We start from the raw sequence: 16,086 nt of genomic DNA on the forward strand, positions 1-16,086 counted from the left end.
ACGTCTTTATCCCAACAGATACTGCAGCTTCACTCAACCTCCACAACAAGGAATGTATTTTCCTCTCTAAGCTTACAGCACATTTCCTCTGTTTGTTTTCAGAGGAGGCAGCCTGCAGCCCTGGTCAGGTGAGGTCACTGGTGCAGAGGAGCAGCTCCGGGAGCTGCGGGTGCTGACTCACGGCTGCTGCTGGGCACCTGCTGAGTCACAGCCCGCTCCTGCCTGGGCTGGGCACCTCCCAGCTCCCCTCTCCCTGCAGGTGACACAGCTTCTAGCAGCAGCACTGAAATAAGGCAAAAAAAAAAATCTCATTTGGTAAACTATTGCTATTGTTCTTCCAGGTGGGAAAGATTTACAGGAAATGACAACAACAGAGTATTCCATGTATTTATGAGGAGTTTTAAATTTATTTTTTCTTCCCTAAAGTTGTACCACACTCTCATTTCACAAAGTAATTTCTTTTGCTGCTTCATCGTGCGTGACTGGTATCATATTAAAAGAGTTCACAGTCAGAAACATGAGCAAAACCAGCTGTTAAATTTTGTGTGGAGAACACAAAGTTCCACGGCAATAACTCAGTGTTCTCCTGCTCATTCCCTGCAATTAAAGACAGTTTATGATCCAGGGAAGTTCAGCTCAAGGAATTTAAAGGCTGGCCACCAAAACAGCAACACCCATGAGCTCCCCTGACCCAACACCATGACACAGGAGGCGCCACGAGTTTGCGAACAGAACAAACCACACAATGCTCAACTTACATAGTTTAAGGTTTGCTCCTTTTAACATGAGAACTGTTCTGCACACAAGCAAGCTGTGCAGCTGGCCAGGAGTAAAGCATTTTAAAGCTACAATAAAAGAAGCCACATCCTGTTCTACATCTATGCAGTGACAGCATGAGACACAGCAATAAACCACAGAGATGAGTACAAAGTATTTTCTTCCTGCATCCTCTCTCATCTAGCTGCATGAAACACAATTTTACAAAATTTGGGGACACAAGTAAGCCATGCTTATGCATTTATTGAAAGCAAATTCTTGCAAAAGTGGATAATTCATTAATACAGAGCAGTTCACCAGAGTCACAGGGCCTGAGCACCTGGAGTGCCAAAGCCGCTCCTGGATGTGCCTGGATGCACTGGCAGGGGACTGGAGGGTGGGAGCACCGCGCTGCAGAAAAGCCGGGAACAAAGGCGCGGCACATTCACCCCTAACAAAAGAGACCCGTCAGAATTCATTACCGTTCCTATGGCAGGAGCTCAGCATAAAGCCACAGAGCCCTCCCACCTCAAACGCCGAGGGTTTCACAAAGAACCCCGCCGCGTTCTGCCCTCTCCAGCGAGCAGCGCCGCCCATGGGGAGCAGAGCCCGGCACAGAGCGCAGCGGGGCCCGGGACACGAACAGTGCCCGAGGGCAGCGCTTGTCCTGAGCCCTGCAAACGGGGACAAACGCCACTCCCGGGGGGCCTTGCCGCGGGGAGACCCTACAGGGCTGGGAGGCTTTGGAAATGCAGCTCTTGGGGAGGGAACGGCCACATCCCGCACCTCCGGGGCCCAAGCTCGGCCTCCGCCCCGGGGGAAGCGGCTGCGGAACCGTCCGGCTGAACCACAGGGCCTGTCTGGGGAGCGGAACCGGCTTCCCTCAGACCTAGCAGCGCTCAAACCCCACCGGGCTTGCGCTACTCCTGCCCGGGGGCCCTCATGAGCCGCCACCAGCCCCGCTCGCTCCCCAACACCCCGGCCCGGGCTCCAGCGGGATCGCATGGCCCAGACCCGCCATGGCCGCCGCCTTCCCGGCCGGTTACCGGGGCAACGCCGCCGCTCTCGCGAGAGCGCGCGCAGGAAGTGACGCATGGATCGCGGGGGTGTGGCACGTGACAGCGGCGCGGGGATTCCGAACGGAGCAGCGGGAGGTGAGGGAGCGCCGGGGACACGGGGGTACGGGGACACGGCAGTGTGGGGACACAGCAATATAGGGACACGGGGACACGGGGGTACGGGGACACGGGGGTACGGGGACACGGGGGTACGGGGACACGGCAGTGTGGGGACACGGCAGTGTGGGGACACGGCGGTACGGGGACACAGCGGTACGGGGACACAGCGACACGGGGGTGCGGGAAGCCCGGAGCACAGGGATCTGGGACCGCCGGGGGCGCGGAGACACGAGGACACTGCAGTATGGGGACACAGCAATATAGGGACACGGGGGCACGGGAAACCCGGAGCACAGGGATCTGGGAGCGCCGGGAGCGCGGAGATACGGGGACACGGGGATATGGGAATCCTGGAGCACAGGGATATGGGACCGCCGGGACCACGGGGCTGAGGGGACATGGGAACACGGAAATATGGGGACAAGGGGACATGGGAGTCCGGGAGCACAGGGATCTGGAACTGCCGGGAACGGGGAGACACGGGGACACGGGAACACAGCAATATGGGGACACGGGAGCCCCGGAGCACAGGAGTCTGGGACCGCGGGAACAGCGGCCGGAGCGGGTGGTGCAGCCCCGGAGTAGGGGACCGGGACCGTGTCCCGAGTGCCCGTGCCCGGCCCGGAACGCTGTGACCCAATTGCTCCTTCCCGCTCCCGCAGGGGCCGACAGGACAACGGGAGGGACCCTATTTACTCGGGCCTGGCATGGCTGGACCCAGGGGAACGCTGCAGCCTGAGTGTGATACTGGGAAGAAATTCTTCCCTCTGTGGATGGTGACAGCTCTGGTGCAGGGTGCCCAGAGAAGCTGTGGCTGTCCCTGGATCCATGGGAGTGTCCAAGGCCAGGTTGGATGGGGCTCTGAGCAGCTTGGAATAGTGGAAGGTGTCCCTGCCCATGGCAGGGGTTGAATGAGGTGAATTCCAGGTCTCTTTCAGCCTTAGCTTGGCACGATATCACCACCACAACAGGGTCAGCATGGTCTGCTATTCCTTACAGGCACCTCAGGGAAGGAGCCATGCCCAGGATCACTCTGAATGGGATCACAGTGGATTTCCCCTTCCAGCCCTACCCGTGCCAGGAAGCCTATATGGCCAAGGTGCTGGAATGCCTGCAAAAGGTGAGTGAGTGTCATTGCTAACTGTACTAAATGGTTTCTCTAAGAAGAGGTTGTCACAATTCAAGTTTTCTTTATGTGCTTTGTATGCTGCTTTTCCAAATCTTCTCCGACCTTTTACTTGTATTTTTATTTTACTCTGTGGTAATGAAAATCGTGGCTGGCAGGTGGCAGTCAGTAGAAATATAGCTGTTCCTGCCTAAATTGGGAAAAGGAAGAAAGGCTGCTTGTGTTCATGCAGTCTGTCCTTGGCTGGTTGGGTCTGACTGCAGAATCATAAATGGTTTGGGTTGAAAGGGACATTAAAGCTCACCTTGTTCCACCCCCTGCCATGGGCAGGTAACCTTCCACTATCCCAGGCTGCTCCAAACCCCATCCAACCTGGCCTTGGACACTTCCAGGGATGGAGCAGCCACAGCTTCTCTGGGCACCCTGTGCCAGGGCCTCAGCATCCTCACAGGGAACAATTTCTCCCTATTCTCCAACATAAATCTACACTTTCTCAATAGGAATCCATTTTTGTCCTGTTACTACAGGTCCTTGTAAAAAGTCCCTTTCTGTGTTTCTTGTAGCCCCCTTCAGAAACTGGAAGGCCCCAGTTAGGTCATCTTGAAGTCTTCTGTTCTCCAGGCTGAACAATTCCAGTTGTCTCAGCCTTTCCTCACAGGAGGGATTTTACCTTGTCTTGTTAATATCTGGACTATTTGTATAATTTTCCATTTGCTGTGCGAGAGGAGAATTTTCCTGAATGAATGTCAAAATAATAAAATGGTATTTTTCACAGTAATTACCTTTTTTTCTGGACACATCTTTGTGGGAACCAAAGGATTGTTCTGAGGGACCAAACAATCTTATTGTGGAAACTTTGGCTTTCCACCATAAGCTCTGGATCACAGTACCTGCTTGGTGCCTCCTCTCAGTATTGTGATATAAATTCCTCTCATACCCTTGAGCTCAGCTGCTGCTTTTTTCCAATTTTTAGTATTGCCACACACTTAAAAATTGTAACATCCTGTAGGTCAAGGTGTTCCAAGTGCTGACAAACTGGCATGGAATAAAACCTTAATCCTAAGGGAAACCATCACTCTGTTAACTGGGAACTTTAACTTTCTGGGCTGGTTTTTCAGTAACTTCTCACATTTTCATGTATTTTATCCTGAAATGTGACAACACTCCAATGGCTCTAAGAGTGGAAAATTGAATTATTGTGCTAAATAAATGTGATGGCTGGCTCTGGGTTTTTGATTAAGCCTCATTAAGTTAATTAGAGGGTCCTACAGGTTGATTAGACCTCGTGGGTGGGAGTTCCTTGGTGGGGCTGGCGTTTGCTCCTTGGCAGAGGATGTGCAGAGCTGCACCAAGACCTGTCCTGCTGAACCCCTGAATCCCTCTCTTATTTCTTTATTTCTCTCCACCAAAGAAGGTGAATGGCATTTTGGAGAGCCCCACAGGCACAGGGAAGACCCTGTGCCTGCTGTGTTCCACCCTGGCCTGGAGGGAGCACTTCAAGGACACCATCTCAGCCCGGAAAATCGCGCAGCGCATGAATGGGGTGGAGCTCTTCCCTGACAGACCTGTGTCCTCCTGGGGCACTGCTGCCACGGATGGAGATGTCCCAAGTGAGTACCACCACCTCTGCACTCAGGAATGGTAGTCAACACGTGCTTTTATCTGTCTTTTATAATAAATATACAATTATAAAAGTTATAGAGCTGTTGTTGAGCAGATGGAGCACAGTTTCACCATTTTATACATTTTCAAGGTGCTTTATGTAGTTTGAATTTTTCTTGGAGCTCATTTAGTTCTTGGAAAATCATTTAGCTCATTTTATGTTTGTGAATAGTTGGATGACAGCATTTCCTGCTGTCTCCACAAGCCAAACTGTTACCATAGTACCAACTGGGGAAGGAGGCTAAGAATATCCCTAGTTCTCCTTTCTATGCTTATAATGTCTTTCTGCTTTTTTTTTTTCCTCTTCTATTTGGCAGCTTATTACACTGACATTCCAAAAATAATTTATGCCTCCAGGACTCACTCTCAGCTTACACAGGTCATTAATGAGCTAAAGAACACAGTGTACAGGTGAGTATGATTTAGGGTAGTGTCCTTATTCAAAGAAAAGGTAGAGAAACCCCTCTGGTGTAGTTATTGTTTGAACTTCTGTGGATGAATGCATAAAAGATGCTATCCAGAGAAATGTAGTTCCTTTAATGTGCATCTTTAGAGCCTGGTTTTCTTTGTTGATGGGCTTGGTTTATTTTAATACTTCACAGCTTCTCTCCTTCAGTCATAGAATCTTCAGCATTTAGTCTGGTTTTGGTTTTTTACTTGACACATTAATTTATTAAATGACCTTTACAAATTTCCCCTATTTATATTTTTCTGGGGATATTTTTTAAGGCAGTGAGAAGCCATTACTAAGTTGAGCTCCTTAGGCTGATGTAAATCTATTAAGAACTTTGTGGTTCTGTTATACCAGTGCCTGTCACAGTTTTCAGCTGTTCTCATGCCAGCGTGTGGCTAAACTTTGGAGAGGCACAGCCATTTGTTTATGTAGCTCCTGGACAGATACAGCCTTGTAATAAGCAAAAAAGCCCAAACCATGGTGAATGTTTGTAGTGAACCAGTTCTGTCCTAACCTTGCTCTGAACATCACAACCAGCTGGGAAAAGCTTGTAATGGATGACAGGCCCCAGCTGCCTGGGCTGAGCTGTCATAACAGAACCCAGATTGTGTGGTGGATGGTGTAAATTGCTGCTTGTGACTTCTTGCTGTGAGCTGCTGCTGCTTATTGACACCCACTGCTGCCAGCAAAGATGCAGTGCCTCCACGTCCAGTAACACACACAGCAGTTACAGACAGACTCATTGACTGGTTCTGGCTCTGACCCTTGCTTTGGGCTCATCTGTTTCACCTGAATCTTTCACTCTTGAGATATTGAATCTAAGCATGTACAACTCTGTTGTCTCTTGCCTTATTTTTAATGTCAGTTTTGTGTATCCAGGCCAAAGGTTTGTGTGCTGGGGTCCAGGGAGCAGCTCTGCATCAATCCTGAAGTGAAGCGACAGGAGAGCAACCACATGCAGGTGAGACCAGAGCCTGGAGAGGATGTTCAGGGAGAACATGGAGGCTTTTGTGTCATTTGTGTGCCATTCTTCACCCTGACATTGTTTAGCTATAAGAGGCTGCATGTACAGTAGTTCTAAATGTTTTTTTTAGGAATGTTTGGTTTCCAGTTATGTGAGTGCAAAATGTAATTCCGCCTCTGGTGGCATTTTCTATCCAAAGAAAGATGTCACTGTGTAGAACATGACAGTTAATAATTTGTAGTTTCTGATCTGCTATTTATGAGTTTGTCAAGAGCAATAATAATTTCAAAACATTGCTTCAGCTATTGATTTAGCTGTTATTTTTTCAATATCAAAGATTACTGTTTTGAAAAGTATTAATGGTAAAATATAACACATTTTTCTCTGAGCATGTGAGTATTCTGTGCTGCAAAAAAAGAGCCTAACTTGCAAGGTGAGCAGGGCATGTGGTTTTAAAGCTGAAGAACTTTGATTAGCAATTATTCATTAGCTGGGGTTAGATCTGATTCCACTCCTTAACCTGCTTTCAGTGCCTGACAGGCTGTGCTACTCTGGGCTGAAATAGGCTTTGTTTTACAGATCTACATGTGCAGAATGAAAGTGATGGCTCGTGCTTGTCATTTCTATAACAATGTGGAAGGTGAGTGTGGCTCACCTTGACTTCCCCTGGAAGCAAAGCCCTGGTTTTTGGAGAGGGAGGGATTTGCTAGGCAGGTGGAGAGGTTTGGAAGAGTTGGCAAAATCCACCTGTGTTTTTCTCTGTTACTGTCTTTCAAGAGTGAAATATTAGTGGGTGAGTTTGATGATCAGGGTAACAACAAATCTTTGTGTGATGCTTTCACCTAAGCTGGTGTCATTTTAATGTCATCTTTTACAGAGAAGAGTACAGAGAAAGAAGTGATTGAATCAATCATGGATATTGAAGACTTGGTTAAAAATGGAAACAAGCACAGGTGAGTGGTCCCCTCTGACCTTCCTCCCCCTGACTTGTGAAAATAATGAAAATTGTTTCCTTGTTCACTTTTATTAATCCATTTGTGTATCAGAGTGCATGAATGTTGAATGCCCTCTTAATATTTCTGCAAGCATTATAGTCTGTACTGTTTTCTTTTTTTAAACAGAGCTTGTCCTTATTATCTCTCTCGGAGCCTGAAGCAGCAAGCAGACATTATTTTTATGCCTTACAACTATTTACTAGACTCAAAGGTAACATGTAACTTTGCTTTTAAATACAGTTGTTCTTCTGTTTGTTTTATGCTTTTATGCTTTTAGTGGATAAACAGTGAAGAGTGATGCCTGGAAAGTGGATGCATTATGTGTGATTCAAAACTGACCAAACCCCAGTTCAGTTCAGGACCATGGGGTTTTCTCTGTAATTTCTTTCCCATGATTAAAAAAAAAAAAAATTGACATTTTTCTATACTCATAGAATTAGCTTTGCAGAATGTGGTTCCATTTTTAGGTGATATTCACTTCCTGAACACAAATCTTCAGTCACATAATGTGCAGTATTTTTGCATGCAATCTGAGGTGTTTTTGTTTCTGCAGCTGTTGCATGATTTTCAGAATAAGGAAGTTTTCAGTAGAAACTGGACATATCTCTTGGAAGTAATATCTGGTTTTGTGTACAAACAGTTGTAATAAGCTGTTTGTATTTTATGGATAGGAAGTGAAACCTTTGAAAACTCTGTTGAGGAAACAAATGTGCTGACATCTTCATGCAACTTGGAGTAATTAATGAATTATAGTAAAAGCCAGATTGCACCCCACTGCTGCAGGAAGACTGAAAGTTTAATAAATTGAAAAAAGAAATTTAAAAGATCCCTTAAGCCTTATAAGCAGAGAAGCATTGGGAAATGAAGTCATGTGGTGCTGGAGGGGTTGTGTCCAGAATATCCACTTGCAAAGGCAACACAAGCATCAAATTGTAAATACATGGCAAATCCTCTGCTTTACACCCCACTTCTCCCAGATCTCTATTGTCAAAAATGACTCAAAGTGACTCAAATTGATAGGTAAACTTTCTCAAATTAGTTAAACTAATCCAAATATGGCACATAGGGTTTGTTTTTTTTTTTCTTTATTACAAATTGTAACCTCTGTAAACATTTACATGATACATTTTAGCACCTTCATTTCCAGAGAAAGTGATTCTGTGGTTTCTGTAGCCGGCAGCCACAGCCATTACTTGCTGTTTTCTAAAAGGAAAAAACCAACCCAACTAAAAAATACACAAAAACCCAAAAGTATCTCAGCATCCACTTTCTCAGCCAATCAAATCCATATTTCTCAGTGGCCTTTTTGTCCACTTCTTTGTTCTGATTTTGTCTTTAGAGCAGGAAATCACACAACTTGGACCTGAAGGGGACTGTGGTGATACTCGATGAAGCTCACAACGTGGTGAGTTGTTCTGGTCTGTTACCATTTTCAATCTGCACCCAAAGAGTAAAACAAACAGCCTGTAAAATGTGTACTCAGGTGTATGTTGCTAATATTCATTATCATGAACATTTCTTGTTTCTCTGACAGTTAAATTTTGTAGTTAACAGTCCTTTGACACTGCTGATTTTTTTATGAGGTGATGGTTTCTTTCTGAAGGGTACATCTCCAGATTTATGAGGTGCTTCTTTTCTTGGAGACTTCTAAGAAAACACTGTGTAAGAAATGATGGAAGACCCACTCTTGAATCTGCATCAGCTCTGTCAAGTGCAGTAGATGGCAAACAGGCTTCTTGTAATATTTCCAAGTCCTCATTCACAGACCAAAACAAGAAAAAATAATGAATGCTGCTGTGGGAGTTCTTCCATTTTGCTGGCTTGAAACTGCAGCTCTTTTCTAAATTATGAAATGCAGAGGAACATTTGAAATATGTCCCTTTCTCTGCCACACGAAGCCACAGACTCCCAGTGGGATTTCTGCTGAACAGCTGTGGTTTGTTGTGTGAGTGCCTGGTGTCCTTTCAGTAAACAGCCACCCGAGTCTGCTCTGCTTCACTAGAGAGCCTTGCCTTGCTGCATCCAGGGTTTGCTCCTTTCCTCAGAACATCTTCTGTTGAAAAAATGTCTGGAAATCCTGTCACAGTTGTTTGGGGTTTGGATTTGTTTTTCCCTTTGTAGTGTGCAGGAATTACTAATTGATGCCTGCATGCAGAAATTAGCCAGAGCATCTTCTCATTTTGCAATAGTTATCTGATGGTGCTGTTGCTTCCAGATTAATATGTGGAAATTTAGGGATTATCCTGAAATAAAATTAATTTCTTTCTGATTAGATTGTTTACACATGCATCTTGCTCAGCACTTAATTTCTTTATAACTTATTTCTTCATAGCTATTACAGTCAAATATTTGTGTAGGTTAGGCCTTATTATTTATCATCAATCCTCAGGGAAAATGATTCTTTTTGTCACAGAAAATTTCTTGTAAAGCAATATGTGATTTAATTTTCAAAGTCAGAGAAAGTTTTGTCAAAGTTACTAATCCTGAGTGTTTAAACCATTACTACTTTTTAAATAGAAAGTAGAGAAATAGCTTTTTCGAAGAACAAACCAATTATCTAAGTAAAGAATTTCCTGCTTGAACATCAGACAACTACTGTCTGTACTCTCTAGGATGTTGATAATGTGGAAGAGGCAAAATCTGTTCTACATTTCAGAAAAAATGTTGTTTATGAATGGTCCAAGTCTTCAGGTGTTTATGAAATATCCTCTGGCCTGAGCTGGAGATCAAAAATAAAATCAGGCCTGGTTGTCTGGACTTCATCATGTCTGAAACTGCCTGAATAAACAGGGCACAGAGGGGTCAGAATAATTCTTCCATTCCTTCTATTTTAGGAGAAGTTGTGTGAGGAGTCCTCTTCTTTTGACTTGACTCCCTACGATCTGGCTTCAGCAATGGATGCAATAAATGTTGTCCTGGAGGAACAAGCCAAAGTGGTTCAACAGAATGAAATCAATGCTGAATTCAACATGGAGTTGGCCACTTCAGGTGTGTTGACAGTGACACATCACTTTTTCTCTGGGATAATGAAGTGCCACTACCAAGAACTTGAAAATAACTTTTAGGGGAAGTTTCTGGGAAATTTACATCCCTGTTATTAAGTAAATTGTTGTTAATTAGTAATTGTTGCCAGACGCTGGAAGATTTGATCAAACTAATGGGACATGAGGGGCTATGAAAGAGAACAGTGAGTGGACCACAAAAAATATCTTTCTATGTACACAATTCTAACCTTCATAGCCATAATTTCTGGAAAGGCATAAAGAAACTGGGAATGAAAAAGGGGTGAAACAACCTCTTTAAAGTCTTAACTTTTTTCAACAGGATTGAACATGGAACTGGAAGATATAGCAAAGATCAAGAGTAAGTGTATTTTTTGTGATGTTGAAAATTGTTGAAGCAGTTTGAAAAGGTCAGCAACTACAAATCAAGCTCACACAGCATTGCCATATACGTAACTTAAGCGTCAATGAATGTCTCAGTTATAAGTTATCTGGATCTGGCTTTTCCCAAGAACTTTTTAGAATGTTTAGTTAGTTTTTTCCCAAGAAGAGAGATTTGGCAGATTAATGTGTCTTTTCCTTCGTTGTTAGAAGTTCCCATGTTTTCTAACCTTGTCAGTGTGCTGGAATTGCATCAGTTGCATAATTCTGCTGTCAGAACCTGAAGTTAACATCAAGAGCTTGAGATATCTCATGTATACAAAGGATTTTCAAGAACAACTTTCCCTGTCTGTAAAGAGTTTAACATTTAGCTGCTGACTCTTCAGCTTCATTAGAAATTGAGGTCATGGAAGTTCTTAGAGTTGAATATGAATATTTAAAGGTGATATCCAGGAAATTGGTTTTGATCAACAGCTGGGCTTCTGTCTTTTGTAACAGCCTTTGTCATAAAGTACATTTGAAAAAGTGACTTAGATGTGTCCCAGACATGACTTTCTGTGCACCCTAACTTTTTCCTCTTAATTTTCCTAAAGAAATTCTTCTTCAGCTCGAAAGTGCTATTGATGCAGTGGAGCTGCCAGCAAATGGTAATGGAGTCACCAAAGAGGGAAGGTAAATTTCTTCTCATTAATGTGTTTAAATGTTAAAAAGAACAGCAAATTGGAGCTGGGGCAGCTGTTAGGGCTATAGCTCTATTCTACTTTCTGGGAATAGTATTTATTCAAGGTTTCAATTTTCCTGAAATCCCCTATCTATAGCAATCATTATTTTTGGAGAAACTCCCTTTTTTAGTGTTTCAAGAGTGGAAAATCCTCTGCTTGGGTTTCCTGAGCTGGAAGAAGCTGTGCTTCTTTCGATTTTGTGTCATGATTTAAGCAGAGGTACCAGTGCTGCAGTGGTGTCTGAGGTACCTCTGAGCTCTGGAAGTCCATTTCTAAACTGGTGCCTGTTATACATGATAAAAAAAAGAGGAAATTGCATGCCAATCTGCTTCTAAATTAGCAATGAATTGTATGTTGGGGAGGAATGATGGAAAAAGGGAATGACATGGTCTGTGTACCTTCTGCCATGGCAGTATTGTGCACTGTCTTTATAAGCAAGTACTTAATTTTATTCTTGGAAACTTTTCATTCTCATGGAGACAGAAACATGTTTTACTACATGATGGTGAAATTGTTCTTCTGAAAGACCAACATTATTTGTGCCTGTTTGGTTCTTTACAGTATTTCCCAATTCTGCTTTTTCTTTATAAATTGCAGCTACATCTTTGATCTGTTTGCAGAAGCCCAAATAACCCTGCAGACCAAATCCTCCCTCTTGGAGTCACTGGAGCAGATTTTGCAGTTTCTTTCAGGCCGTAAGTGCATGAACCTTTAAACTTTTTTACTCAGTTTCTTTCACTAAAGGCTTTCCTCTTTAGTGTAAGAAACTGGAAATTTGTGTTGTTGGGGGAGACATCAAATGATAAAGCCTCTGTAAGCTAAAATCTGACCTTAAAGACTTGTGTCTTTTATTAAGATGTGCAGGGTCCTCTGCTGGGAAACATATTTAAATCTGTTCATGTAGCTGAACTGATGCTGAGAACAACCTTGTGTCAAAACAGGAGTGTATGGGTCCATCCATGCACATAGAGGACTTTTGCACAGACACTATTTTTCTCCAAAACCACATGGATTGTGGTGTGAAGCTTGCTGACATTTTGCTGATGGTACTTTTAGTGTCTTGAGTTCTTCCTTGGTCCTGGATTTAAAAAACAGGAAGGTGGAGAATCATATAAAATTATTTTTCCCCCTGTTGATTTAACAAGCTTTTGTTCTAATGTCTGTCAGCATCTTGTTCTTAAATTGCTCTTCTGTAAAGAAAATTTTTCAACTTCTACATGTGTGGTCTTGTGTTGCTTTCTCCAGGTACTGGGATATTTGTCAATACATCTGGATTGCATAAGGTCTCAGATATTATCCAGGTAAATATTTAGTGCTGTTTCTACACATAAAGGATAGAAGAGTTGGTTTAAAAGATATGTAAAGATATTGGATCAATTTTATTCTTGTTGGGATGTACAATGGTGCAAGTTTGTAGTTTTTGAGGAGAAAGTTGCTGCCTGATGGGATGGATTAATCTGATTTTTACCCAGGTTGTTCTTTTGTAGTTCTGGTCTCTCTTTTTGGAGATGCTGGATTTAAATTTTGGCTGGGCTTAGCATCCACCAGGTGGAGCTGGGTCATTGAACTTGCTTGCAGCAGTGTTGGGGAATATGAGATCATCTCATGAAATAACAAGAGGGGCTAAGGAAAAAAGCAAACAAAAGGTAATTTAACAGTATTTTTTTTTCATTTAATTATTAACTTATGAGATGTCTAAAACAAAAGTCTTTTCAGTTCCACAGGAACTGAATGTGACACTTGTGGGTATCCACATAATGCTGTCATCTCCTTTTTGTACACTTCCAAAACTTTGTTTATGAAAATCCCAAGCCCCATAAAATTCAGAGATGCAGTGAGCCTCTATGTTAGACAGTGGTCTGTCTGATACATGTGTACACAAAGGCACCAGAGATTAACACCCTGTTTAAAACTGAAAATAAAAACTTTATTCAAACCTTGCAGACCTGTATGATAAAGACAAGTCACCTGGGTGTGTTTTGAGTGGTCCTGGCAGGTTTGCAGCACTGAACTCTGAATGCATGGATGTTTGTGGGGCTGCATTCACAGTGGTATACACAGGATTTCATTTTTCTAGCAGTGATTTACACTATACTACTCTACTACACTACAGTAGTAGTGAATTATGGTACCAAATGGTTTGTGCTGGGAGAGGTTGCTGTTCTGAGGGAAGGACAGTTGAGCCTAATTTAAATTGGTTTCTCAGGGTTTCAAAGCTGAGAGATGAGAAAATTCAGAAGTAGAAACCAGGTCCCCTGATCCCAGAGGACTGGGAATAATTGTCTGTGTGTGCTCTTTTGGGTTGTGGATAGATAAAAAAGGAGATTTGACTTTGGAGGAGAAAGCTCAGATCCCTTTTCTGCTGCTGAGCACATGCACGTGGACAGTGCCTGCAAAGGATCTGCCAGGGACAGTTTGCCATCTTGAGATAGGAGGGACATGGACAGAGTTTGCTTCTTGCAGAGCCTTGAGTCTTAATTTAACACCAGCTTGTATTAATTAATAGTAATTGTTTTTCTTGCTTGTCAAGGAACACTTACCAAAATGCCTTTTCTGTGCCGTATCTTTGGCTATTTTTCAGGAGTAAATATTTCCAGGAATTGTGTCTTTTTTTTTTAATTGCTAGGGAACATCTTGTAACTAGCTGATACTCTTATGAGCTTGGGTAATTCCTATCAGTGTCTGGAGAAATTTTGTTTAGAAAAATTAAAAGAGTTGTAAATATTTGAGAACCACAGCTGTTTTCACTGGAGTTGCACTGGGATGCTTTATGTTTGAAAGAGCATCGTCTGTAGTCGTGAGACGTCACATGCAGGAAAGGGGGGAAAAACATAACTCAGATAGAAGCTTTTAATTTAATGTATGGACAATTAGATATGATTACAACTTAATTATTTATATAAGCAGAGTGTTATTAGCAGAGGGACCACAGATGAAATTTTAAACTGAAGGAACTCAAAAAGCTCTTCTATGCTTGCTTCTGACTGATCTCCTTAGAGTGTTTTTTTATCCACAGTCAGAGTCATGAACAGTGTGAATAATAACATTGTCATTTATGTAGTTTGAGTATGTTTAGATATTTACTTGAAGTTTTTGGAACAGTTGAGAGCACCATGTGGGGAGCAGGAATTGCCTGGAAGAACCACATTTATTCAAAAGTTACCTTATTTGATAACAAGAGTAGGAAAGAAATTTAAGGTTATTGCAGTGATGTTTGTGGAGACACTTCTCGGTGTGGGGATTTTACCAAAAGGATGTGTGTGTGTGTATGTATCAAAACTAAAGTGGCCAGCAGGACCAGGGATGTCATTGTCCCTCTGAGCAATGATGAGGCTTCACCTTGAGTCCTGTGTCCAGTTCTGAGCCCCTCATGACAAGAAGGACATTGAGCATCCAGGGAAGGGAACAGAGCTGGGGAAGGGATTGGAGCACCAGGAGAGGCTGAGGGGGCTCAGCCTGGAGAAAAGGAAGCTCAGGAGGGACCTTCTCACCTTCACAAGTCCCTGACAGGAGGGAGCAGCCATCTAGGGGTCAGGCTCTGCTCCCAGGGAACAGGGACAGGATAAGAAGAATTGACCTCATGCAGTGTCAGGGGAGGTTCAGGCTGGACATCAGGAAGATTTTCTACATGGAAAGGGTTGTCAGGCATTGGAAGGGGCTGCCCAGGGGGGGTGATGGAGTTCCCATCCCTGGAGGTGTTTGTTGAACACCTGGATGTGGCACTCAGTGCTCTGGGCTGGGTGATCAATCACAGCTTGGACTCAACCATCTCAGAGGTCATTCCCAACCTAAATAATTCTGTGGTTCTGTTTCCCTCCATTTTGCAGACAGTGTTCAGCATGGATCCCCCAGAAGGAGTCACAACAGGGTTCCTGCCACGTCAGGCAATATCTAAATATTACAAGGTATGGGAGCTTTTGTGTGCTGTGTTTTTCCTCACAGCATTTAATGTCTGTGCTTGGTGTATCTCAGCCTTGGAAGGATGTGGGTAGTACAGCACATGATGTTGATTACAGGGAGGAAAAAAGAGACCACAACCAAAAAAAACCCACCAAAGGAACGGTATTTAATTTAGATTCTGAAGAAAACCACAATTTTGAAATGAATTTATTAATTAAATTTTGAAAGTGCAGCAAATGGAACTGTCAGAAAATTTTGAAATTGGATATTAAACAAGAATCAAGGTATTCTTCCAATATTGTATATTTAGTTTAGCCCAGTGCTAAGCAACTGCAGCAAAACCACTGAACCTCCTCCCTGAAGTTGTTTTAATTTGTTTAAAGTTTGGAATTTATGGGATGTGTTGTTATGATGAATTTTAGGAACAGATCTTTTTCTAGATATCACATTTAGACTTTATACTATTTTTGTTGCCAAATGAAGCAAATCTTTCCACCATGATAGTGTTCTGCATTTGATCTGTGTGGTTTATGCTGGTGGAAATACCCAAATAATTGGGTTTTTGGTCTCTGCTCAGGTCAGCCTATGAAAAGCTGCTCCCATCATCTGATTCAAAAATGACTGGTTGGATGGTGATGCACTTTTTTGCTCATGGTTACGAAATACTGGAAGCAAAATAGAAAAGAGACAGGAAATTTATATAACCTTAGTAAAACTGTAAAAGTGGCAATAATTGCATTAATTACTCTTAATGTAGGCCATTTATTTTTTTTTGAGGGATGAAGTTCAAGTTCATTTCTGCAGCCATTGCTAGAAATGTTTGCTACTTTCCTTCAGGTACATATTCATGTGGATAATGGTAATCAGAAAAAGAAACAAAGGACAGATCTCTGGAACTCATCATCTTCAAAAAGACAAGGTACAGGACTGTTCTTGGGGAGGTTCA

General features: G+C 43.1%; 1 protein-coding gene and 1 long non-coding RNA gene across 3 annotated transcripts in view; one reads left to right on the forward strand and one right to left on the reverse strand.

Annotated features, from left to right (window-relative positions):
- Positions 1-1,000: 1,000 nt before the first annotated feature.
- LOC134426763 (uncharacterized) lies at positions 1,001-1,739 on the reverse strand. Its single transcript, XR_010030035.1, has 2 exons — positions 1,543-1,739; positions 1,001-1,207 (listed from the first exon to the last, which is right to left on the reverse strand). It is a non-coding gene; the product is annotated as an uncharacterized LOC134426763 (long non-coding RNA).
- A 117-nt stretch (positions 1,740-1,856) lies between these two features.
- The window catches only part of RTEL1 (regulator of telomere elongation helicase 1), a 44,599-nt gene continuing 30,369 nt past the window's right edge, over positions 1,857-16,086 (forward strand). For both annotated transcript variants that reach the window (XM_063172422.1, XM_063172423.1), the window contains exons 1-16: positions 1,857-1,910; positions 2,934-3,054; positions 4,472-4,670; positions 5,040-5,133; positions 6,056-6,137; positions 6,720-6,780; positions 7,018-7,093; positions 7,262-7,346; positions 8,475-8,540; positions 9,970-10,123; positions 10,460-10,498; positions 11,112-11,190; positions 11,838-11,935; positions 12,486-12,541; positions 15,068-15,145; positions 15,978-16,059. In XM_063172422.1, the coding sequence (XP_063028492.1) occupies positions 2,953-3,054; positions 4,472-4,670; positions 5,040-5,133; positions 6,056-6,137; positions 6,720-6,780; positions 7,018-7,093; positions 7,262-7,346; positions 8,475-8,540; positions 9,970-10,123; positions 10,460-10,498; positions 11,112-11,190; positions 11,838-11,935; positions 12,486-12,541; positions 15,068-15,145; positions 15,978-16,059 (1,351 nt within the window). In that variant the 5' untranslated portion in view covers positions 1,857-1,910; positions 2,934-2,952. The remainder of the gene's footprint in view (positions 1,911-2,933; positions 3,055-4,471; positions 4,671-5,039; positions 5,134-6,055; positions 6,138-6,719; positions 6,781-7,017; positions 7,094-7,261; positions 7,347-8,474; positions 8,541-9,969; positions 10,124-10,459; positions 10,499-11,111; positions 11,191-11,837; positions 11,936-12,485; positions 12,542-15,067; positions 15,146-15,977; positions 16,060-16,086) is intronic.

Source organism: Melospiza melodia, chromosome 19, assembly GCF_035770615.1.
Source record: "Melospiza melodia melodia isolate bMelMel2 chromosome 19, bMelMel2.pri, whole genome shotgun sequence".
Classification (NCBI taxonomy): domain Eukaryota; kingdom Metazoa; phylum Chordata; class Aves; order Passeriformes; family Passerellidae; genus Melospiza; species Melospiza melodia.